Genomic DNA, 24,848 nt, shown 5'->3' with positions numbered 1-24,848 from the left:
GGATAAGCTGATGAAACGACTCGTCTACTTGAAGAAGCAAACGGATGATTCTTCGTCGGATTAGAGTAGTGACGATGACGGAAACGGAGGGGGAGGTGGTCCAGGGCGTCCGCCCGGTGGAGGCGGAGCCGGTGTAACGTCAGAGGAATTGTAGACGATATTGGGCCCTTCTGAGAGGGCTGAGAGCAGTGTACTGTGGTGAAGAAAAAAGTAAGAAGCTCTTTGCAGCGGCCGCTCGACTGACAGCTTTATATATGGGCTGCCTGTGGGGCTTGCGTGGCTTCAGTGAGGCTTGGCGTCTTATGTAATGAATCACCGAGAGCTCGGGTGGCCAGCCCGGGTCTCGGATCAAGTAGAAGTAAAGAGATATAATATGAAATACAAGTGAAGATGAGATATCCCCGACACCTCCCTCAGATCCTGAGGAGGGCGCCGAATAAATAAGAGGTGAACTACGAGGGATATGTGAAAAAAGGGAGAGCTCATGTTCATTTTAAAGTGTTGACGCACTTGTTCATTTTATAGTTTTGACGCACTGTGTGATGTGTGTGTGTTTGAGGCAAAGGCGTCCCTGAGCGGACGTCGTGTGTGATGTGTGTGTGTAAGGTCGGTTCTTGCGTTGCCGCGCGTGATGTGATGTAGTTTACGTCGCTATTGTCAGCGGTGTGATTGATAGTGAGCGGTTCTTGCGGCATCGCGCGTGTGATGTGATATGAGATGCTCTATGCTGTTCGTCTCCGTATCCACAAAGATTGTGGATGAGCTTTTCCTCGTCGTTTGTAAGCAGGCATGTAGCAAAGTGCGGATTCGGGTTCCCAAGTAGGGTCAGGATAACCGAGCCATTTGACTAGAAGATTTCGTACGGCGCGTCGCTCGTCGACGATATCTTCTACAACCCAATCAGGTTGTCCGCGTTCTTCGATTGGTGGACGAGGTTGTGGAACCGCACGTTGCGGATATTGCTCTTCGCGATGTGGTCGTAAAATATCAACATGAAAGACGGGCTGGATGCCGCTGATCTTTGATGGTGATAAATCGAGTTTGTAGGTATCAGGATGTGCTCCCAGTGCGATAATTTTGAATGGTCCGATCCACGTAGCTGAGTATCAAAGTCCTTGTCAAGCGTCTACCTCTAGGTTGATTCCTTGTCAATTCAGATCGACGAGGTCGCCAATTGGTATGCAATTGGCGTTCGACCTTTGTCGTGTTGACGTGCAAATTGATCTTGCGATCTCTGAAGGTTTTCGCGTACGATACGGGCGATGTCTTCTTGCCCTTTCTTGAAGAGTGCGATTTCGTTTCGATCTACAGCTCGAAGTTTGAGTTCTTGTCCTTCGGGTGTTGGATTCCAACCCGAGAGGATTGGCGAGCGTCCGAGATCTACTTCGAATGGCGATAGATCCTCGTATTCCTCCCTCCGAGCAGTGTTGTATGCAAGTTCAATTAAAGGCAATAGTTTCTTCCAATTGCTTTTGTCGTAGTTGAGGTATTGCTTCCAAATCCTTTTCAGGGTTTGGATGGCTCGCTCAACTTTGCCGTCAGTTTGCTGATGACAAGCCGTAGCGAATTTGTGTTTTATGCCGAGGAGAATATCGAATGCGAGGAAGAAGTTGGAAAGTGCGCGAGGTTGCCGATCCGTAACGAAGACTTTTGGCGTATCGGCATGTTTCCAAACATGATCTAGAGAGACTTGATCTAGTTCGCGTCCAGTAATTGTCTTCTTGATCGGTGTCAGAATCACACGTCCGGAAAGGTAATCAATGCAGACGAGACAAGAGTTTGTTTCATCTACTTCGAAAATGTCGAATCCGATTGTGTGCCATCTTCCAAAAGGTATAGGAAGAGGTCAAAGAAATCGGTATCGATGATGACCAGGTTTTAATTGTCGACAGGATTTGCAAGTTCCAACGTATTTGATGACGTCGGAGCGTACGGTAGGCCAGAAAAAGTCCGTAAGAATTCTCGCAAGAGTCTTCTTAACACCGAGATGTCGAACTTGTATTTCATATTATATCTCTTTACTTCTACTTGACCCGAGACCCGGGCTGGCCACCCGGGCTCTCGGTGATTCATTGCATAAGACGCCAAGCCTCACTGAAGCCACGCAAGCCCCACTGGCAGCCCATATAAAAAGCTGTCAGTCGAGCGGCCGCTGCGAAGAGCTTCTTACTTTTTTCTTCACTACAATACACTGCACTCAGCCCTCTCGGAAGGGCCCAATATCGTCTACGTTTCCTCTGACGTTACACAATACCTACCTCAAGGGTACTGCTCTCGAGTGGTACAATACGACTTACGCCGCCGGCGCTCCCGCAAGTTGGACAGCTTTTCAAACGGCTCTTGTCCCTCACTTTTATCCTTGCAATTTGCGTAATACAATCGAGCTCAAGCTCTCCGGCCTCAAGCTCGGTGACTCTCTCGAAAAATATATCAAGGAGTTTCAAGACACCAATAATGAGCTCAAAGCCGCTCATTGTCTCAATAACACTCAAGGCACCATTCCCCTTATCGATCAGATTCGATACTTCAAGGCCGGTCTTCTCAAGAATACAGTAATCGGTCATTATCTTGCTGAAGCTGTTACGAACTTCGAAGTCTCGAGCACTACCAACATCAATACCCCTATCACTCTCGATCAAGCTATCACTGCAGCCCGTCGTGGTCATGTGGCTCATGGGTTTACTGACGGCAACCAAGCCAATACACCTCATCTGATTGCCTCGACAACAAGTGCTCGTGGCGGCCGTGGAGCCAGCCGCGGTCAAGGGAGTCGTGGCGGTGGTCGTGGCGGACGATTTGCCCCTTACACCAATCCTTGGCTTACGGAATTCGAGCAAGACATAGATGATATGACCTTTGGGCACAATGCCCTCGGTACGTCATACTATCCCCCTGGAGTGAGGCGTCTCACTACAGGTCAAGTTCAATACCAACGTCAACAGCCCTTTCGTCAACGTGGACAATGGCAAACTACTCACGTTCCTCGTCAACGTCCAACGACTCCTTGTCCCCTGTGTAATAAAATGGGACATTGGAGAGTTGAATGCTGGTCAAATCCCGAAAATCGACAGCAAGGCTCGCAAACTCAGAACCGACGCGGTGGTTTTCGACAGCGCGGTCGTGCCAACCTAATCAACAACAAGGTTCAGCCAATCAGGTTGATGCTGGGTCACGCATTACGGAGATTCTCGATGACGCCGTCAACTCTGCGAATACTAGGAATACTACTACAAATCAATCTTCGAGTTTTTTCCAAGGTCGATAGAGCCCCTTGGTAGCTCTGCTCGGCCTACAACATACGATCCTACCAATAAACCTGCCTTCGAACCACTGTCTGCTGGACTCTGGGACTCTCATTGTCGCATCGGAAACAAGTTTGCTTGTGTTCTCTTTGATAGCGGCGCAACTGGGTTATTCCTTGAGAAGACATTTGTCGAAAAGCACAAATTTCCCAAGAAACGTATTGAACCGAAGCAGATATGGCTGGCCGACAAAGAATCATACATGATTCTCGACACGGTCGTTTCGGAAAAGTTAGATCTATGGGATCTCGAATCCCAGTCGCTTTTCTTAGTTGGACAACTTCCCTGGCTGGTCAGTAATCTGGCTTACGACACTATTATTGGAATCCCTTTCTGGCGTTTCTTTAATTACGCTGAACAATTCTTGATGAGTACCTTACCTATCCTTTGCTGGACCAATTACAGCCCTATACCAAGCGCACCGCAGTCTGTCACCATCAAATGCGAAAGAACTTCCAGAAACTGGGAAGACGTCGAATACATCGCGAAACACAACAACCCTTACTTCGATGTACAACAAGATCCGGTCTATGACAAAAGACCCGTTCGACCTGTACGGATCATTAAACCTGTGGATACTCGTCCTTTACAAGCTGCACCTCATTATGTATCTCGATTCGCTCAAGCCAATGCCCTTCGCAATCCTCAAGTCATAGAAATGACTTCCAAGCGATTCAATAAGGCTGGGCAACGGAACAAGTTTGAAAAAGACACGGTCTGTCGCCTCGCTCTTAACGAAATACCGGACGCTTGTCAAGAGCTTAAAGGAAATCCAGGACATCTCAAGGATATCCTAAATAAATACGTCAATACGCTCTTCAAGGAACCGGAAGGTCTACCCCCTGTTCGTGGAGAAGATAATTTCAAGATCGAACTCACTGGAGGTGCTGAACTCGTTTGGCAACCTCTTCGGCACATGAATAAAGAAGAACTCGCTGAACTCAAGAAACAAATCACCTTGATGCTCGAAAAAGGATGGATACAACACTCCTCAAGTCCCTGGGGAGCTAGTGTCATCTTTGCGAAAAAGAAAGATGGCGGATTACGCATCTGTTGGGATAACCGAGGTCTCAACGCTGTCACCAAGAAAGATCGCACTCCTTTACCCGACATTCGTGAGATGAGGGATTGGATTCAAGGTTGTAAATGGTTTACGCTTATCGATATTCGAGAAGCATACCACCGTCTTCTTATACGAAAACAAGATCGAGAGAAAACGGCAATACGAACTCGCTTTGGACATTTCGAGTATTTGGTTATGCCGTTCAGGCTTATCAATGCACCTGCTGCATCTCAACGTCTTATGAATAAGATCTTCCATAAAGATTACGACGAATTCCTCGCTACCTACCTGGACGACATTTTCATTTTCTCAAAGACTTTAGCCGAACATTGGGAACACGTCGATTGTATCCTGAAGAAACTTGAAGAACACGCCCTTTTCATCAAGCCTTCAAAGTGCGTATGGGCTAAAGAAGAACTCGAATGGTATGGACATATTGTCGGAAGACATGGTGTTCACAATGCGCCCTCGAAAATCCAAGCTATCAAGGATTGGGCTATCCAAAGTCAACAAAAGGAGTTTGAAGCTTGCTCGGGTTCACGAACTATTTCCTCGACTTTGTACAAGGTTATTCGGACATCGCTCTGCCCCTATCAAGTATTCAATCTTCGAAAGTCAAATTTCGATGGGGCCCTGAGCAACAAGAGGCATTTCAAAAGTTGAAAGAAGCGTTAATCAATGCGCCTACGCTAGCAACAATCGATGAAACCAAGCCGATTTACGTCTACACCGACTCATCAGGCTACGCTATCGCTTCCTGGATTGGACAACCTTCTGGCGATGAAACGATCCCTACGAATCTGCCTACTCTTGTCGGACAATGGAAGAAGTTACCTCGGCTCCGGCCTGTGGTCTTCTTTTCTAGAAAGATGAAGGACGCAGAAACTCGATATCCTACGCACGAACAGGAGTTATTAGCTTTTGTCAAGATGTTGGTCGCCAATCGAACATATCTCATCGGTCGTTATTTCCGATGTTCTAGCGATCACAAGGGACTCGAATTCATCCAAACGCAACCCCATTTGAGCAGAAGACAAGCCAATTGGGTGGAGAAGCTACAAGAGTATGATTTCGACATCCAGTATTTACCTGGACGATGGAATCATATCGCCGACATGCTCTACCGTAATCCAATCTATGCGCCTCGGTGTGTAGATTGTCAACGACGCCTCGACATGCATATGCAGATTAGCAACATGCTTGTCAACGAACCTTCCTCCAATGCTACGACAGACGATCCACAAAACTCACCTACCTGCTCAGATGAAGAATGGAAAAAAGCGCTACGCGAAGATCCATCTCCGGATTATCTCGATGAAATTTCTCAAAGGCCTCAACACGAGAAAACTTCGAAAGAACTCCGTTATACGTTCGAAAATGGATTAGTACGACATGAAGGACGTCTATACGTTCCTGAAGACATTCGCCCAAAGATTTTACGGAAATTCCATGACGAACTCGCCACCGGAGGACATCTCGGTGTTAAGAAGACTCTCGCGAGAATTCTTACAGACTATTACTGGCCTAACGTATGCTCTGGCGTTATCAAATACGTTGGAACTTGCAAGTCCTGTCGACAATTCAAACCTGGTCATCGTCGATACGTATTTCTTCGACCTCTTCCTATACCTTTTGGAAGATGGCACACGATCGGATTCGACATTTTCGAAGTAGATGAAACAAACTCTTGTGTCGTCTGCATTGATTACCTTTCCAGACGTGTGATTCTGACACCGATCAAGAAGACAATTACTGGACGCGAACTAGCCCAAGTCTTTCTAGATCATGTTTGGAAACATGTCGGTACGCCAAAAGTCTTCATTACGGATCGCAAACCTCACGCACTTTCCGACTTCTTCCTCGCATTCGATATTCTCCTCTGTGTAAAACACGAATTCGCTACGGTTTGTCATCAGCAAACCGACGGCAAAGTTGAGCGAGCCATCCAAACCCTGAAAAGGATTTGGAAGCAATATCTCAACTACGACAAAAGCAATTGGAAGGAACTATTGCCTTTAATTGAATTAGCATACAATTCCGCTCCGAAGGAGGAATATGAAGGTTTATCGCATTTCGAAGTAGAGCTCGGACGGTCTCCAATCCTCCCGGGTTGGAATTGAACACTCAAAGGACAAGAACTCGCACTGGGAGCACATCCTGATACCTACAAACTCGATTTATCACCATCGAAGATCAGCGGCATCTGGCCGTCTTTCACGTCGATATTTTACGACCACATCGCGAAGAGCAATATCCGCAACGTGCACTTCCTTGACCTCCTCCACCAATCGAAGAACGCGGACAACCTGAATGGGTTGTAGAAGACATTATCGACGAGCGACGCGCCGTACGAAATCTTCTAGTCAAATGACATGGTTATCCTGACCCTACTTGGGAACCCGAATCCGCACTTCGCTACACGCCTGCCTACAAACGATGGCGAAAAGCTCACCCACAATCTTTGTGGATACGGAGACGAACAGCATAGAGCATCTCATATCACATCACACGTGCGACGCCGCAAGAACCGCTCACTATCAATCACACTGCTGACAATAGCAACGTAAACTACATCACATCACGCGCAGCGATGCAAGAACCGACCTTACACACACACATCACACACGACGTCGGCTTAGGGATGCCTTTGCCTCAAACACACACATCACACGGTGCGTCAACACTATAAAATGAACAAGTGCGTCAACACTTTAAAATGGACATGAGCTCTCGCTTTCTTCACATATCCCTCGTACTTCACCTCTTATTTATTCGGCGCCCTCCCCAGGATCTGAGGGAGGTGTCGGGGATATCTCATCTTCACTTGTATTTCATATTATAACTCTTTACTTCTACTTGATCCGAGACTTGGGCTGGCCACCCAAGCTCTTGGTGATACATTACAAAGGCGCCAAGCCTCACTGAAGCCACGCAAGCCCCACTGGCAGCCCATATATAAAGCTGTCAGTCGAGCGGCCGCTGCGAAGAGCTTCTTACTTTTTCTTCACTACAATACACTGCTCTCAGCCCTCTCAGAAGGGCCCAATATCGCCTACGTTTCCTCTGACGTTACATGAAGCATGTATCGCAATAGTAATTCAACTTAGTACGAGAGGAACTGTTGATTCGCATAATTGGTATTTACGGTTAGCTGAAAAGCTAGTGCCGCGAAGCTACCATGCGTAGGATTACGGCTGCACGCCTCTAAATCGGAATCCATGCCAGAACGCGATGTAAATCAATCTCCAAAATCAGATGATTACAAATGGATGTGCCTTGTGTGCATCCAGAATCATAACAGGGAGGGATCCTCAAGTCCGGAAGCGGATCTTGAGTAGCCTCTGAATGTTAATTTAAGATATTGGAGAGAGGAAATCCTTTGCAGGCGACTTAAATAAGGAACGGGGTATTGTAAGCAGTAGAGTAGCCTTGTTGCTACGATCTGCTGAGATTAAGCCTTTGTTCCATAGATTTGTTCTTTTGAACATTTCTCCCTCCTGCTGTGCAACTGAAGAACACGCTGGGAGGGACTTGGACAGAATTCAGAAATCAGCCCACCAACGGGCAACTGAAGAACACGCCTTGGTGGACTTAGCAATTGTCTGGAATTTCTGGACTGACAACCTTGTGCAGCACACTTCTGACTTTGACCCAGACCCAGATGAGGTTGGCACTGCACAGGCATCTAGAAGAGTACCTATCTGGGGCGTGCAGACGGTCTTAGAGTCTAATTCCTGCTGGCTACTTTCGTTTTCATGTTACCAGTTACTAATTGTTTTACTAATTGTTTTACCAATTAAGGACTGTGGTAGACTTTTTAACTCCGATTTGACCCAGATGAGGTTGGCACTGCACAGGCATCTAGAAGAGAACAGCTGTCAGTTGAGCGGCCGCTGCGAAAAGCTTCTTACTTTTTACTTCACTACAATACACTGCTCTCAGCCCTCTCGGAAGGGCCCAATATCGTCTACGTTTCCTCTGACGTTACAGTTTGCACGCAATATGGACGTTACGACGGCCGAGGCGTAATTTTAGTATTAGAACATATGAGTTTTGAGCAACTTTGTACATCCATATCATTTCTGCGGCGAGCCAGATCACCTTGAGCAATTATAACTTTTTGTTCCTTGTACTCTAGTCCCTGGCAGTGTACTGCCTCATGACCGTATGGACGTTGCGCCGTGCACGACGGCACTCCAAAAAACAGCATCCAAAAATCTGGAACAACTTTACAAAACCTGCTGTAACTCAGCCGGTTCGGAACTTTTGTGAAATATTTTTGATGATTCTGATAGCCCTGCCAATTCCGCTGAAGTCCCGCACAAACGGCGCTCGCGCGTTGCCCTTCTGTGTCCAGCGTTGTGCGTTGAAAAAGAGAAAGCTTGTTTTTTTGGGGGTGCAGAAAACGGCGAGACGCGTAATAGTGTCAGTTGCTGTCAAACCACGGGTCGGCCTGAGGCGTACCTGCATGTGTCGCAGTATTTATCGGGGGTACTCATTTCTCTATCCTCTTCACTACAGGACCGCATGATGAATCCCCGTGCCTTGGGACTCTGGCGTAGGAAACGGATATGAAAAATCACTTGCGAATAGACCCATATACGAAGCGAGGGAATTGCGAATAAGCATTCTCGTGCCGGCGGCACAATGGAGCTCGCTTTCCCCGCGCTCCTGCGCATTCTCGCCTCCTGAGAGCACTCGCCATCCGCTTCGCTCGCGACGAAACCCATACCCACCACTCCTCCCAAAACCATCCACCCAGTCACCCGCCACGCTCCGCAGGGATGAGCGAGTCCGGAAGCTGGTTGTAGATGGTGTGGTTTGTGGTGGTGAGATTCTCGCGCGCTGTTATGATTGTCCAAGGCAATGTCAAAGCGAACGCTGGATGATAAAATATGTATCGGGTGAGGGGTGAAGGGTGGAGAAGATGTTGACGGGGCGAGCTTAACCCGCCAGTGAGAAGTAAAGACTTACCATTCAAACAAGGAGTGGCATTCAGCCGAAACGGTCCATCTGCGTCTACGAACGGGGAAAGGGAATTGATAAATATGGTGAAAAGTTGATAATGTCAGAAGTGCAGTTGCCCTGGTCTGGGGCCGCAGCTATTGAGGCCCCGATGCCCAGATGAAGAAGGCACAGCGCTGCCAGCGCACGATAGCGCATTTTTCCTGTACAGTGTTAGAGATGGTCGAATATTGCCCTTGATTTTCCACTGGGTGAGGTGCGAGATGCAGGGGCTTCTATGCATATACCTAGCGCTCCTAGCGTGAGCATCTGGCGAACTTCCCGCCTGGTGCCTGGCCCTGCCCTTGTCGAAAGTTCTCAACGTCGGAGCTTGGAAGTCGGGTCCGTAATCGAAAAGATCACGGTGAGTTGCACAAAGCCACGGCAGCTCATGATGCACGGCCACGAGATTCTATCGACTTTAGGCGGGTGCGCTCGGTGGTGTATACATGTACAGTACATAGTAGGTAACACATACGGTGTGCTTGGGACGCCACGAGAAGGAAAAGGAGCAGCGCGTTCCCCCAAAAGGAGCGAAAGGAACACCTCCAAACGAGGCGATACGCAGACGCATGGACTATTGCATAGAGTCTCACCTCTCCGGAACGCACATCCATCGTCCCTGCGCTCGCAGTCATGCCACCACCTCGGATATGCCTCACTCCGCGGCGGCCATGTTCCCGACGTGCGTCGCGTGAGTCTTGATCCAATTAGGAGAGAGAGTTCCCACTAACCCCCCCCCCCCCTTTTCTTTTGGGCAGCAGCTGGGATAGTAGGACTGAACTCCGTGGCACGCTGCAGAATGTTTTCGACTCTGAAGGGTCGTGCAACAGCGGAGGGGACGCGGGCGCTTGCTGCAAAGTTTCCGGGCATGGCGTATGTGGATGTTGCGCGGCAGGGTATGTCGGTCCGTTTTGTGTTGCGTGTCGAAGAACGCCGTTTATGCAAACCTCACACCAATTGTTCCCTTCCGTGAATGTTTCTCTTTCATCCCCATGTCCCCAGGCTGGCGGGCCTCGAACGTTGGGTTTGGCGCGAAAGAGTTCGCGCTGAGTGTCAATGGGGAGACTGGGGATCAGGGAATACAGCAAAGCAAGAAAGGGGATGCGCTGACGCTCGCGTTGCGGGCTGGCGTGAATGTGATAGATACGTCGGCCCACTTTCATAAAGGTAGGGCAATGCGAAAGCGAAGAGAGGCGGTGGGCCGTGGTCTTCGGGTGGGGGAACGAAGGAACATGGGGAGAGGGTTTGAGCTGCACACGAGATTGACGTTCTGCTCCGGGTGCTGGGCGTGGCTTTACAGGACAGTCGGAGCAGTACGTTGGCAACGTGATAAACCGCCAGATTGAGGAGGGTATCGTTACGCGAGAGGTAAGCGGAAGATCCTACGGTCGACGCAATAAAATGCCCCATCGGATCCTCATCTCGTCACATCCAGTCCCTAATCCTCGTAACAAAAGCGGGCCATCACCCGCCTGTCCCAGCAACATCCACCTCACCATCCTACCCGTACGCCAACTTGGGGCCGAACGTGCTCGCACACTCTCTCGCCCCTGCGTTCTTGGAGGGCGAGTTGACCCGCTCGTTGGAGAGGCTAGGCGTCGAGTCTGTGGATGTGTTCATGGTGAACTGTCCGGAGAGGATGGGTGCAGATTTGGCCAAGGTAGGGGTGGTTTCCTTTCGCTTCGGGGCTCGGACCGATTTCGACAGGCTGATCTCCTGGCTACTTTTGTTGTGTCCCCTTAGAGATTCACGACGGAGAAAGTGTACGACCTGATTGGAGAGGCGTTTGCGTATCTAGATAAGGAGGTTCAGCGTGGTAAGCATCTCCTCGTTGCTTATAATCCGCCGGCCACCTCTGCAGACGAGGGGAACATTCACACGCAACTAATCATCCCATGCTCACCTTTATAGGCCGGATCACCAGCTATGGCCTCTCTTCCCAATCCCTCAGCCCCAGCCCCACCGCCACGGCCACAACACTACACCTCCCCACCCTCCTATCGCACCTCTCGCAAAGCTCCCGGACCCATTCACCCACATACCCGCCCAACCTCAGCACCGTTGAATTCCCCTTCAATATCCTCGACACGGCAACATACAACCGCGGCACGTACGATGGCGCGGAGGGGGTGATGCGGCATGTGATGAGGAGTGGGCTGTGGGCGGTGGTGAATAGGCCGTTGTTGGGGGTTAGTAAGGGGGCGAGGAAGCTTGTCTCTTCGCCGATTAGGGGCGGAAGTGGAAGTGGTGAGGACCCATCCAACCTCGACACAATGACAACACATCTCAACCAACTCGTCGAGATGGAACGATCGTTACCTGTTTTATTGAGCATGGACGATAGCAAGTTTTTGGAGGCGTTTGTTTGGGGACAGGTGAGGCCATGGCTGGGACGAAGTTGCTTTGGTGATCGTTTACCAAGCATCCCATTAGCCCTGAAGAGCAAATACCCCAACAGCATGACAGCTGAGCTCCTGCTTCCTACAGGCGATCCAGGAAAACATCACACAGCTGCTACAAAACCCCTACATGGGCCGGCTATACCTGACTTCTCGCGTTGCCCCCGCCGTGCCCGCCGCCTGTGCGGAGTTGAAGCAGCATGGGAAGGAAGCGGAGGAGTGGTGTGCAGAGTATTTGGCTGTAAGTTCGCCAAGTGTAATCCCACGTAAGTGAGCAAACGCTGATGCTTCCTCCTCCTCTCCATTTCCGTCGTCCGTCTCACAGGCATACACCGCATTTGCGTCCACCTTCCTACGCATCCTCGACACGCGCCAATCCAACGACAACACCAACCTTGCGTCGTTATTGTCGTCGGCTGCGAAGGCAGGAGCGATCAGCGCCGGCGTGAAAGGATCGGCGCCATTCACACCCGTGCCAAACACTCCCACCGCAACACCATCAACACCATCTCCGCCACCGACATTGCAAACCATCGCCCTCACATGCGCAAGATCGGCGTTGGCTCTGTCCATGCCCAACGCATCCACATCAACGCCGTTGGATGAGGACGACGAGGATGATGAGGCCAACGAGCCGGCGGGAACGGTGCTCGTCGGCATGCATCGCCCGGAGTATGTGCGGGATGTGCTGGGGATCGTTACAGGGGATGGGGCTCGGGGCCCGGTGCCGCTGGTCTCGAGGGATGTGCTGGAGGATGTGTTGGAGTGTGCGGGGCAGGTTGTTGTGTGATGGCGGTGGGAATCGGATGGTGGAGAGGTGGCAGTCTATACCAGTGTGAGGCATTGCGTAGGATAGATGTATATAGACTCGAGAATATGCATCTTCAAAAGTAGGTTCCTGACCACTATGGCGTTGGACTCTGTGAGACCTCTGAGCAAGGATTCGAAACCTTTCCGGACGCGTCACGTCAAGAAAGGTCCCCACGGGTGCTCTTGCAGTTCACTTCGATCGGGATGAACCGAACTATGTCCGGGTCGACCGTCATTGCTCTATTCTATTTGCGGTCACATTTTTTCGTGCGATATCTCTCCCGAAGTCATTTTGTGCGGTCTTCGACACGTTGAGATGATCACAACCTCCATGAGAGAAAATAAAAGCCTGGGTAGAGTCATGAATTGCGCATGCATTCCTGTATAGAGTAAAACATGCACTCCGCTCATGCTGAATCGCATTGCCCTTTCTTTCACCCGGTGCTTTTATATGATCATCATCTTCCCCAATTGGGGCAATGCGTGGATTTTGCGGAAGGATCCTCCATGCTGTCGATTTACTGTCAATGGAGGTTTCAGGGAAACTCCGCTCGGCCCTTACTGCAACTCCGCTCGGCCCTTGCTCAGCCCTGTACTGAAGTCCGCTCGGCCCCTGCTCAGCCCTTTACTGAACTCCGCTCGTGCTCAGCTCTTTACTGAACTCCGCTCGGCCCTTGCTGGGCTGCTGGCCTTAGGGCGGGAGGGGGGGCAGAGGGGGGTATATATAAGGGACGACCTTCGGCCCCACTTCCCTTTCTCTCCATGCTTCGCAAAATAGCACCAATCCACCCCAACCCGACCTCCCACCACAAACAAACATCAACCCGTTCGTCTTCCAACCCAACCTCCCACCACAAACAAACATTAACCCGTTCGTCTTCCAACCCAACATGACTGTCTCCGTCATGGAACGGGTCGCCTCTATTGAAAAGCAGCTGTGCGATCGTTCTTTGGTGAGTATAGGGCTGACAATGTCCCATCGCGAAGGCTATGAGTGGGATTCTCAACCCCTTTCATTCTTTTCTTGCACAGTTCCGCAAGCAGACCGCCGTTGCTGCTCCTGAAACAGTGTTACAGCTTGCTGTTCACCCTCTTTCCACCACCGCCGATATGGTTGCTGGAGCTGCAGAGCCTGGCCCCATTTCGTCAATCGTACCACCGTTTCCTGCCGCCCCTGCTCCCATCGTCGAGATGGTAGCTTGTGACGCTAAGGCCAGCCCCGCCCCGGCGTTCGGTCCACTCCTCGCTGCTCCGCTCCGTCCCACCGAAGAAACGGTTGCTAATGCTGCAGAGCCTTGCCCCGTTTCGGCCGTGATACGAGCCCCTTTAGTCTTGACCAAAGAGGAGCGATTCGCCGACATCTTCTGTAAGTCGTCACTGGCTCATCGTCACCCTGTGCTCAGAGAACACTCACCTACTCACTGCGTTGTCTCACTTCTTTAGCGAGCTGCCCGGCCTGGATGTTTTATTACGATGGCCCGTCCACCACCACGGTCATCAAGTCATGCTTGTCCGACGGCGAGGATGCCCACCCTGCTGACACTGAGAGCACCGAAGAAGCGGTTGCTAATGCTGCAGAGCCTTGCCCCGGTTCGGCTGTGATACAAGCCCCTTTGGTCTTGACCAAAGAGGAGCAATTTGCCGACATCTTCTGTAAGTTAACCGGCTCATCGTCACCCTGTTCTGATAGTACACTCACCTACTCACTGCGTTGTCTCACTTCAGTAGCGAGCTGGCCGGCCTGGAAGTTCTCTTACGATGGCCCGTCCACCACCACTGCCATCGAGTCGTGCTTGTCCGACGGCGAGGATGCCCACCCTGCTGACACTGAGGTCAAGAGCAGCCACGGTACGTCGTCACTAGCTTAACGTCACCGGTTCTCATTGAACGCCCACTTACTCACTGCGTTGTCTCACTTCATTAGCGAACTGCCTGGAGTCGGTGGTAGATTCGGCCCGCCCCACTACCACCATTCTCGAGCCCGCCACCGCTCCTGCTCAAGCGGTCGCGCCTGCCCCAGAAGTCCATGTGGGAGCTACCGTGACGTCTGCCACGGCAGCAACGTCCCCCGGTCTTCTCCCAGGTTCGCCATCGTCGCCGGCCAGCACCACCCGCATACTGAAGCTCAAGGGTGTGGCAGCGGTTCTGAAAAAGGCAAAGAAGGTCAAGAAGGCCATCGCGGGTCTGTTCCGCAAGACCCGAGTCGTTGTCCCACCGCCGCCGGTCTACGTTCCATTCGGGACCGTTCCAGAAAAAGGTGCGCCTTTCTCTCTCTTCGAGATGTTTCCTTCACGCCGTTATCCGTTCTGGGAAACTGATACCAACGCATTCTTTAGAACCCGTGTACTTCGGTGCTAACCTGGAGGACATACTAAAGACATACGGAACCGAAAACGACATCGCGGAAACCCGCGAAAAGATCCCCGGCTTCTTCCGGGACTTGGTCCAGGGAATCAAGACCCCGGTTCGCGTGAAAGATACCACCGACGGTAACACGCCCGTGACATATCGCCTTACTCCTGGTAGTTCGTATTGACACCTTCTCAATCTCTTTGTCGTAGAATTCGTCTCTCCCCTCGAGTTCGACGGATTCCTGCGGGAGGGCGTCGCAAAGTCATCAGTCGACTTCGTGAAGGCAGCGCTGGAGCGCGGGGAGCCTCTCCCGTATTCGTCCTCCCCCGTCACGAACGACACTGTAAACGCCCCGGTCTTGGGAGCTGTGCTGAAGGCATTTTTGAGGGAGATGGAAGAACCCTTGTTGACGCGAGAAGGATATGATCGTTGGATGGCCATCGCAAGTATGTAATCTCTGCGTCCGCCCCAGGATTGAGTCATGCGATTTGATGAGCTCTTCATTCAATGTCAGACGATCCCGACTGTTCCGACAACGAAGCGAAGTTGTCCAAGATCAAGGACCTCCTATCCGAGCTGCCGACCGCACACTACGTCATTGCGCAAGAGGTCTTCGCCCTCCTATCCATGATCGAAAACCACCACAAGAAGAACAGGATGACCGCCACTAACCTCGCCACCGTGGTGGGGCCGAATATCCTCCGCAACGGAGGAATCCCGATCCCCGGCGACATGAAAGGGATGGTGGCAATCATTGCTTTCTGCATTGAAAACGCCAAGGAGCTCTTTAACTGATCAGCATTAGAAAACGAGAACGCGAGTGGCAGGCGTCGACGCGACAGGGAGAGGGGGATAGTGACCTGCCAACGCCCACCATGTACTGGGTCTAAGACGTATTCAGGCCCCCAAGTTACTTTGTACCTTATTAGAGAGCTTGAGTTCCAGCTCGGGTTGAAGTTGACTAGAAAATACACAAGTTATCTTTTCCTTAATCGATAGCCTAACTAGGGTCTCGTCTAAGAGCCACTGCTTTTGAATGCTGGGCTTTACCAAGCCTTCTTTTGTGCCGCTCAGGAAACTCCACTCATTCGACAGCGCGACTGACAGCGTCTCTCGACAAGCTGTCAAATGTATATTCCGTTTCGGTCTTTTCCGTTTTCCATCCGCGAGTTTCTCCACAACATCCAAAATGCAATGGGCTCCGATGTTCCCTCCTCCATAAAAAAGGTTAGATTTTCGAGAAGGTGGGCTTACGAGGTCCTCAGGGCTGCCATTTCCTTAATCTAAAGAAGTCTCATTCCGTCGATTGACCATTCTGAGTTTACAATATCTACTGCATCTCGATGAGTGTTCAGCCTCTTTCATTGCACATGAAGCTTCCATCGCAAGATAATGTTTACAGCATATTCTGGGCTATGGAAGGCTGTGGGGGTTCGCAAGAAAAAGCAAAGATGTGGCGTCACGACACGTCACTGCGACCGTTGCGGGGGAGCGGGGAAGAGACAACGGTAGAGGTCTTTTATTGTCCAAACCAGCATCTATTAGCCAGTCGACACATCCCATCTTCCTGTTCCAGGAGCGGAGGAAAGGGATGGTATTTGACGTGCGGGGAAGGCATCCGAAGGAATATCCGCAACCTTGGCGAAAAGACACACGTCTGACTAACTGACCGGGGCTCCTTTTGAGGGGCGGTATTCCACCCTATAGAGATCCCCCGGTTGACAAACACCCCACCGGAGCGGTGACATGATGTCCGATGAGCGAGACAGGATGCGCACCGACATGCCGTTCGTCCCACTGTCGGCATGTGAGTGCTGGACACGGACGTGCTGCCTGTGATCCGCTCGCTCTGGAATTTGACATTTCCTTCGGATCCCTGAAGGTGCGAACGAATCGGAATGGACTGTCTTCAAAAGTCCGCAATCGGTTGACGTAGTATTGAGGAGGTGTGGTTTGTCACACTGCGCTTCTTCTGCCATTCGATCGCCATCTCCCGCAGCACACCACCCGCCACAAACCCAAGGCGTCGTTCCACCACCCACCCCTCGCCGGCAACGCCTAGCAACCCGACAACCCACCGTCTTTTCGTCGATCCGCACACAAGCACGCGCTCCTCGGAGGCCACAGAACCCAACCAGAGAAAGTGAGTTGTCACACCGCCGCCGACTGACAGGTCTCAAAACCGAAGGTACGCAAAACAATTCCACAATACCAAAGGTCAGGCACCCAGGGTCGGGGCTGGTAGTGGAGAGATGTCAAAAGGGTGATGTGACGGGATATCATGCCCTGCGAAAAGAAGGAGGCTACCAAGGGTCCCGGGCTAAGGGAAATGAAATATGCCCCCCCTTTGAGGATGTCCTTCCCTCCTTTACCGGTTGGAGCGGGGGACGCATGTCGGGCTGTCAGTGGGTCGCTATGATGTGCGACTGCCAGGTGGTTAGGCAGGCATTATCAGTCAAGACTGGGCTTTGGCAAGGCCAGAGCATGGAGAAGGTTTTAACGCTCGCATTGGGTGTTCTGCCTCCTCCACCCTCGCCTGCTGAATCGTTGACTGTCATCTCATCTCTGAATCCGTTTCGTTCCGATCACAGTCTCTGACATAGCCCCGCTCCGACCGACGATGTGAAACCAACCGCCCGCGCAGAACATTCTTCTTTACGGATATTTGAGATTGGCTAGGACGATTTGCGCATTCAGAATTTCGGTTTCGTATACGCATTACGGACGCATATACAACACGAGCAGAGGCATACCAGCATCTTACGCATACGATATCCTTTCGTCTTGTTCCGTTTCGGTTTGACGACAACCGAGCTCGCCTTTATTTCGGGTCTTCGAAGATAGAACGCATTACGCCTACGCACGAAACCCTCGAAGACTTGGTTGCCAAGAACTTCGGCCTGTACTCCGCATCACAAGACATTGCCTCGCACTCCGAGTGTCCGACAACAACCCGCGCACACCGCCCGAGCCCATCCACCAACGAGGTACCACCCCCATCAACCCCCCCAACCCACACCATGCTCACCCCCTTTGAGGGCGACGACAACCCCCCCACCGGGCCCCCACCCCAACTTTACCCCCCAACACCAAACCTCAGCCGCCTCACATCAGCATCCACAACCGAATCCGCGCTCGCACAACTCCTTCTACAACTCCCCGACCTATTCCCAACCCCCTTAAGCGCCGTTGACGCGTTCCCGTTACCGGCGGAGATGATGCGGGGTGTAAGTGAAGGTGGGAGTGATGGTGGAGCGTGGCGGGGTGATGATGACGATACGAAGCAAATGGATGAGGAGGAGTGGGTGGTGAAAGGGGATACCAATGATAGAGGAGAAGATGCGGGAGAGGAGGAGGATGAGACGGCGGTCAACGAGCCTGTGGTGAAGAAGCGGCGGCCGCGGCAGAAGCCGAGAAGTAGGAAGGAGCCGGAACATCGCACGCATTTTTGTCCGCATTGTCCAATGGGTGAGTAATTGTTGGATATCCCATATTGTTTCACTGTCTTTCCCGCATCTGATACACCCCATCCAGCGTTCTACCGCGCAGAACATCTCGGCCGCCACCTCCGCATCCACTCCGGCGAAAAACCGTACAAATGCGACTTCTGCGGCCGCTGCTTCGGACGCAGCGACGAAGTTGCCCGACATTCGAAAGTGCATACCAAACGCAAGAAGCCCAAGAGCGGGGTCAGACGGCCACGGAAGAAGAAGAACTGTTTCGTTACGACTGACACGGACGTCAACGCCGTCTCACCCAGTCCCGCAAGGACGGTCAAAGCTGAGTTGAGAGACGAAGCCCCCCCGCAGCGGCGCCGGGGACGGAAACGCAAACAACGAGCTGAGGTGCAAGAACCACCTGTTAACGAATGCCCGGCGTATATGGACGAGGGCACCTTGGAGACCGCAGACGATTCGCTCCCCGTCCCGCCGGTGGTTCCTTCAAGCGACAAAAGGAGGAAAGATTCGGGGTATGCCGGCGGATGGCCCGACAATCAGCGGGACTTGGGAGCAGCTTACGCGTTCGCTTCGTCGTCATCGTCGTCGTTGCCTATCTCTGTCGCGTGCGCGGGTATGCTGACGGAGGAAGAGGAAGTAGATGGGGAAGCGGTGTATCGGCCGGATGGGATGCCTGTGACGGATCCGCCGGCGACGCACACGGACACGATGGGGTTTGCGGCAATGTATGCAGACCATGTTGTCGGGTATGCTTCGAATTCACATAACGACATCGATGTCGGGATGGAGCAGGTGACCGAGCATGTGCGTCAGCATCAGCCGTTTGCTTACCCCCCGTATACGGCGCCGGCGGGAGTTATCTCCACCCACGACGGCAGCATAGCTGTTCTGGGCCACGCGCTGTCGTCCTCCGACCACGAAAGCGGTGACATGTTAAGCACGCAACTTCACCACCAGAGTGATGTACACGCGCATTACAATGGATGCTACCTCGATAACAACGGCCCGTTCCTCATGACGTACGACCCTCACGCTCACCCGCCTCACGACGAGCAACTGATGCTGTTACAGAACCGCGAGCAATTGCAGCATCCGGACCTGCATCAAGTCGCCAGTCACTGCGGGGGCGCGTACAGCATGAACGGATACCATCACCCGCACATCGTCGCCCATTTGGATGTCAATGCGGTTGAGGAGGTGGAGGGGGAGTATGTGTACGGCGCGACACCACCGGCGGAGGTTTCGGGGTTTGCGTTTGGTGTGGATGGAGGTGAGGTTGTTGTTGGTCCGGGAATGGATGCGCGATGGGTGGTTTTGTGAATCCGTCATCACTTACGATTCACTCGCTTTTGGGAGTCTTTCTTCATGCCGACACCCAGCGACATGCTTGTGAGATATTTCGGGGGCACGGCACTTCACTTGTACATACTTGTCATTCTTGGTTTATCATCTTCCTGTGCATACTTTTTTCTCATGGGCTTCTCGGCTTTGGAATGCGGAGATTCCTCAATTTTATACCATTTTGGCATAATCATCATTCATTTTGGCTTCATGTTTTCCTATGGAAATGGTCTCCCAATACCAATGCAGCCCTCTTCGTCGTCGTCCGAGTCCAAGGGGGGTTGTTCCTCGTCGTCGCCCGAAAAATGACAGCTTATTTGACAGCGTAATATGGGAGGGTCACGAGGGTGTCCGCTGGGAGGTGTGACTTTTCCCCTTTTGTATATTTGGACTCCCTCCTTCCTTCGACTCATCCCCAAACAGCACCCCTCCCGATACATACGATGACAGTCCTACGAGCTCTCTACCACAATGTCGTGCGCACGCAGGCCGTCGCCCCGGCGGCTGGTGTCAAGTCGCCACGCAGGATGTATTCTACAGGTATGGGGGTCCCGGCTTGAAGTTCGTGCAGTCATCCGCTGCCATCGCACTCTGTGCTGACCAAGTGTTTTCTTTTCTTTTTGGCTTGATAGGGCCGGCTGGGAAGGTGGGTGTCGTGCAAGTTAGGGGGTTGGTCACCCGGAGATGACGGAGGAGGGATCTACTGTGCAAAATGCAAGAGGAAGGGCCGTCCATTTGCAACCCCAGCCTAAGGCATCTGCATCTCCAACCTTTATCTAGATCGGCTTCATCGGCCTCGGGCAGATGGGCTACGGCATGGCCGCCAACCTGTACCGCGCAACGGCCTCCACCCACAAATGGGTCATCGCCGACAGCAATCCCTCGACACTTACGCGTTTCATCGACACAGTCCCATCCTCCACCACCCCCAAAGCCACAACCCCTATAACATCCCTCGCGAACCCCTCCGACATTGCCGCCCAATCCGACGTGATTGTGACGATGCTGCCGGCGGGGAAGCATGTGCGCGCGGTGTATGAGCAGCTGATTAAGGGGTTGAAACCCGGGACGCTGTGCATTGATTGTAGTACGATTGATGTGAAGACGGCGAAGGAGGTGGCCGGGTGGGTCGCGGATAAAGGGGGGAAGATGGTTGATGCGCCTGTTTCTGGTGGTATGTGTGCTGGAGAGGCGGTGGTAGGATGGCCGAGATGTACCGCTCCGTGAAATCTCACACTCCCATGTTCCCATTTCCCTCCATTCCTCAGGCACAACCGCAGCAAACGCCGGCACGCTGACCTTCATGGTCGGCAGCAAAACCCCCGCCGATTTGGACGCCGCCAAACAGTTCCTCCAACACATGGGCAAGACCATCCACGCCTGCGGCACCATCGGGACAGGCCAAGCCGCCAAAATCTGCAACAACATGATGTTGGGGATCAGTATGGTTGGCGCCAGCGAGGCCTTGAAGTTGGTAAGTGCAAGATATTATCCTTCTCTATATCCCTTTTCCCTCACTCAACACACCTCCCCTATGATTCCCCCCAGGGCGAATCCCTCTCCCTCCCCCCGTCCCTCCTCCTCAAAATCCTCAACACCTCCTCCGGCCGCACCTGGGTCTCCGACACCTACCCTCCCGTCCCCAACATCCTGCCCCATGTGCCTTCCTCCAACGATTACAACGGTGGGTTCGGCTCGGCGCTTATGGCGAAGGATCTGGGGTTGGCGATGGCGGCGGCGGAGGAGACGGGTGTAAATGTGAATGTGGGGAGGGCCGCGGAGGGGGTTTACAGAGAGGTTGCAAGTAGTGAGGTGGGGAGGGGGAAGGACTTTTCGGTGGTTTGGAGGTGGTTGGGGGGTGGGGAGAAGTAGATGGTCGGTCGTTTGTGTGAACCGACCTAGTCAGTTTACTTCATGCACCAGAAAGAATAGATCTGTAACGTTCCCCTCTCAGCGTAGATAGCGTAGCACCTGTTCATGATTGGCAATCGGCATGTCAAGATTCTCATAAACGTATGGGCCACACAGGAGAGTTGTTCCTCAAATATATTCTTGCTTCACGGCCATACCAAAAGAAACAGAAAGTTGAGCGAAGGCCGTAGTGCCGCGGAGAACCTGCTCCCGACCCATCCACAAAAGATAGCCGTACGCAACCCACAGTCCCGCTCAATGCCGCTCTGTTAGATCTATTGGGACGCGGGCGGTAAAACAAGCGGATGCAGGACGCGTTTTCCGCACACGTAAGCAAGCGACGCGTTTCTGTTCTCTCCCACGGAGTGTCCTTCTGAACACCCGGCGCCTGCGGGAGGCAGACAAAGGACCCCCCCAGCGACGATCCCTCCTGCAGGAGTAGGCCTCCCCGGCGGATCCGAGAAGCCGTTCAAGTTCTCCATAAACCCCATGTCCCATAACGCACGGAATCTGTTATGTATGATGTATATATACACTCACCCCCCCGTGATATAACACTCTCTCGCTATCCCCCATCACCACACCCCTATTTCCTGTTCCCCCTCCACGCTCACTCAAGACCTCGCTCTCACCCCCGCCTCGCCCTCCCAACCCCAACAACCCACACCCCGCCCCCCCTTCCACCCGTCCTGTCCTCACACCACCGCCCACACTCACCACTCACATCATTCCCGGTTAAATCCACCACCACCACCACCACCGCCGTCCCAGACTCACACGTATGATTGTCAGACAGGAGTGCACGGACACCACTGTCGTCGATTTGATTATGACATAGTCTCCAGCGCGCGACCCTGCTGGTCCCTATGGCGGAGCGGAGGAGGGGTGCGCTGGCGGACGTGATGGCCTGGTGAGCAGCCGAGACATGTCGGAGGGGTGCTGCGTTGCTGTCCGTATGTGATTGTGATTGCGCGAGGAGCGCGTTGAGCAGGATGGCAAAACCGGCGTCGTGGAGGGTGGGCGAGGAGGGCGCGGCGTCGAGGGTCAGCGATGTGAGATGTGTGAGGACCGAGCTCGGGGACAGGAGGGCCGCAAGTGTCCGCGGGAGGACCCAGGTCCGGGTCAAATCCAGCTCCATCGGGGACTCCCCGTCGCCGTCTCCCACGCACGCTTTGAGGGCGCCCACAACCCCGCCGAGATGCATGCCGCCGATATCCAACACCGTTGTTGGAACATGGGGAGTGGGGTGCGGGGAGGATGAGGACCGACGTGTGGAGCCTACTGCGTCGAGGATAGCGACCCACCCGGGCGTCGTGAACGCGTTGCCGGCGAGTTTGAGCTCTTTCAGGCCGTGGTGCCGGATGTGGGTTGATAGGAGCCGGGCGGCGGTGACGGGCTCTACGTACGCGACGCCCCCTGTCTCGTCCATGTCCACCTTCGGGTCCGCACCCTCGGAGATGTTGTATGATATATCCAACGTCGTGAGAGGTGCACTCATTTTCCCGAGAGCGGCGACGATGCACGCGATACCCGCTGGGCCGAGGTTGCAATGTGGGAGAGCGAGACATGTGAGGTGCGTTGCGTGTGGGAGGGCGAGGGCGAGGGAGCGGGTTGAATGTGCGGGGAGGGCGTGGTGGGTGAGGTGGAGGGAAGTTAGGTGCGGCAGGAGGGCTGTAAGTCCTGGGGGAGGTGCCGATGGTAGGGTAGATGCTGACGGGGTGATACGCAGGTGGATTCTCCGAGCCGACGTCGTGGTCATCGGATCCGACACGGGTTGGGTGGGCATCGCAGCAGCACATGCCCGTCGCAGAAACGCCGGATCGTATCCCTTCCCGTTCCTCACCAGGGGTTTCAGAACCTGTTTCCGAAGGTTCTGTATCGCACTCGGGCCTTTATCCGCACTTTCGGTCCGGCACACCAACCCCGGCCAATCTACATCCCCGCCATCACACATCACAACCTTCACATCCGCCACACCCTGTGGTATCACACCCAACACCGGCCTCACCATCCCCTCCGCCCCACCCTCAACCATAATCTCCACCGTCCTCACCCCCAAAACACCCATAACAACCCCCCAAAACCCCACAACCTCCCCCGTCACCTCCCCCGTAACGCTCAAACACAACGTCCGCATCCACCCGGCCGCGAACCCCACAATCCGCATAAGCTTCCCCCTCTGCTCCGGTGTCGCGGGATTCAGACGGGAGGGGTGTAGCGATTGGGTGATGTAGGTGGTGACACAGAGCCGGCGGGGTGTGTGCGGGGTCCACATCCACGCCTCCTCACCCCCGCACGACTCGACATCGGGTACCCCTGCGACCCCGTCCGCCCGACACGCCAGCAGCCGCACAGCCGCGCGCATCCACATCCCCGTGGTATCGACCCGCGGTCGCGGCAGGCCCTCCCTATCCAATGTGGCTGCATCACACGCAGAAGAGGGGGATGGGATGGAATGAACGAGATCCAGCTCCGCGATGGCGAGGTCGGCGATGGGCAGGCGGGAGAGGAGGGTGCGTGTGAGCGGGCGGAGGACGGTTGAGAGGGTTGTTACAGCTAATTCGAAATGCAAACATTTGAGCGACGGATATGCAAATGAAACCAAAAAAAACATCCAAAAGCAAAAGGGGGGCATACCATCGAAATGCGCCACGACCCCCTTGACACAGATCTCGACTAGGTCGGGGAGGGATAGATACACAGCGGCCTCCATCAACTCCAACAGCAGTTCCGTTTTGGGTCGGAACACTGTCTCGTCGTTGGTCAGAGGAGTGTGGTGGTGAACATACCGCCAAAAGAGGTACGCGACGACCTCATCCATGACGTCGTCGGGTATGGAGGGGAGGTGGAGGAGGGCGTGGGTGTGTTCGCGGAAGCCGGGGGTGGAGGCGATGTGGATGTGGCGGAGGGTGGGGGAGATGTGGGCGAGGGGGAGGGGGAGGGTGTGGATTCGCGGTGGCGTGGAGCAAGTCGGTGGTGAGGGCCCGCCGCTGATGCGGAGGGTTGGGATGGTGGGGCCGAGGAGAGAGTGGACTATGTGGGTGATTTCGGCGCGGGTTGCTTCATCGTCGGAGTCCGAGTCGGTGTCGAGCGTGGGTGAGATGCCTGGTGCGGGTGGGTCGCGGGAACGTGGTGGAGTGGGGAGGTGGGAGGTGTGGGAGATTACGTCGGGTAATGGGCTTGATCGCGGTATTTGATGAAGCTG

General features: G+C 53.3%; 5 protein-coding genes across 5 annotated transcripts; 4 read left to right on the top strand and 1 right to left on the bottom strand.

The window, feature by feature from the left end:
- Positions 1–10,246: 10,246 nt before the first annotated feature.
- Positions 10,247–13,022, top strand: EV422DRAFT_542143 (NADP-dependent oxidoreductase domain-containing protein; the record flags this gene model as incomplete). The annotated part of the gene is made up of 7 exons (XM_053071254.1): positions 10,247–10,539; positions 10,673–10,740; positions 10,808–11,032; positions 11,116–11,188; positions 11,284–11,747; positions 11,860–12,012; positions 12,097–13,022. Coding segments are annotated over 7 exons (1,741 nt in total), but the record flags the coding sequence as incomplete, so codon positions are not given.
- A 329-nt stretch (positions 13,023–13,351) lies between these two features.
- EV422DRAFT_580838 (uncharacterized protein) lies at positions 13,352–15,943 on the top strand. Its single transcript, XM_053073351.1, has 8 exons — positions 13,352–13,534; positions 13,614–13,947; positions 14,025–14,234; positions 14,307–14,429; positions 14,506–14,838; positions 14,918–15,070; positions 15,143–15,379; positions 15,448–15,943. Exons 1-8 carry the CDS (start codon positions 13,472–13,474, stop codon positions 15,726–15,728), a joined length of 1,734 nt encoding a protein of 577 aa, XP_052922228.1. The 5' UTR covers positions 13,352–13,471; the 3' UTR covers positions 15,729–15,943.
- Positions 15,944–18,032: 2,089 nt separating this feature from the next.
- EV422DRAFT_560787 (uncharacterized protein) lies at positions 18,033–18,680 on the top strand (the record flags this gene model as incomplete). Its single annotated transcript, XM_053071952.1, has 2 exons — positions 18,033–18,401; positions 18,468–18,680. Coding segments are annotated over exons 1-2 (465 nt in total), but the record flags the coding sequence as incomplete, so codon positions are not given.
- A 1,264-nt stretch (positions 18,681–19,944) lies between these two features.
- EV422DRAFT_542128 (NAD binding domain of 6-phosphogluconate dehydrogenase-domain-containing protein) lies at positions 19,945–21,919 on the top strand. The gene is made up of 5 exons (XM_053071253.1): positions 19,945–20,272; positions 20,365–20,378; positions 20,513–20,906; positions 21,001–21,206; positions 21,281–21,919. Exons 1-5 carry the CDS (start codon positions 20,176–20,178, stop codon positions 21,602–21,604), a joined length of 1,035 nt encoding a protein of 344 aa, XP_052922226.1. The 5' UTR covers positions 19,945–20,175; the 3' UTR covers positions 21,605–21,919.
- Positions 21,920–22,264: 345 nt separating this feature from the next.
- Positions 22,265–23,718, bottom strand: EV422DRAFT_542125 (uncharacterized protein). The gene has a single exon (XM_053071252.1). The coding sequence runs from the start codon at positions 23,709–23,711 to the stop codon at positions 22,272–22,274; it is 1,440 nt and encodes a 479-aa protein (XP_052922225.1). The 5' UTR covers positions 23,712–23,718; the 3' UTR covers positions 22,265–22,271.
- Positions 23,719–24,848: the final 1,130 nt, after the last annotated feature.

This window comes from Fimicolochytrium jonesii (assembly GCF_025526975.1).
Source record: "Fimicolochytrium jonesii strain JEL569 chromosome Unknown EV422scaffold_29, whole genome shotgun sequence".
Lineage (NCBI taxonomy): Eukaryota > Fungi > Chytridiomycota > Chytridiomycetes > Spizellomycetales > Powellomycetaceae > Fimicolochytrium > Fimicolochytrium jonesii.
The sequence above is the reverse complement of the archived record's forward strand: the minus strand, read 5'-3'. Positions and strand labels throughout refer to the sequence as shown.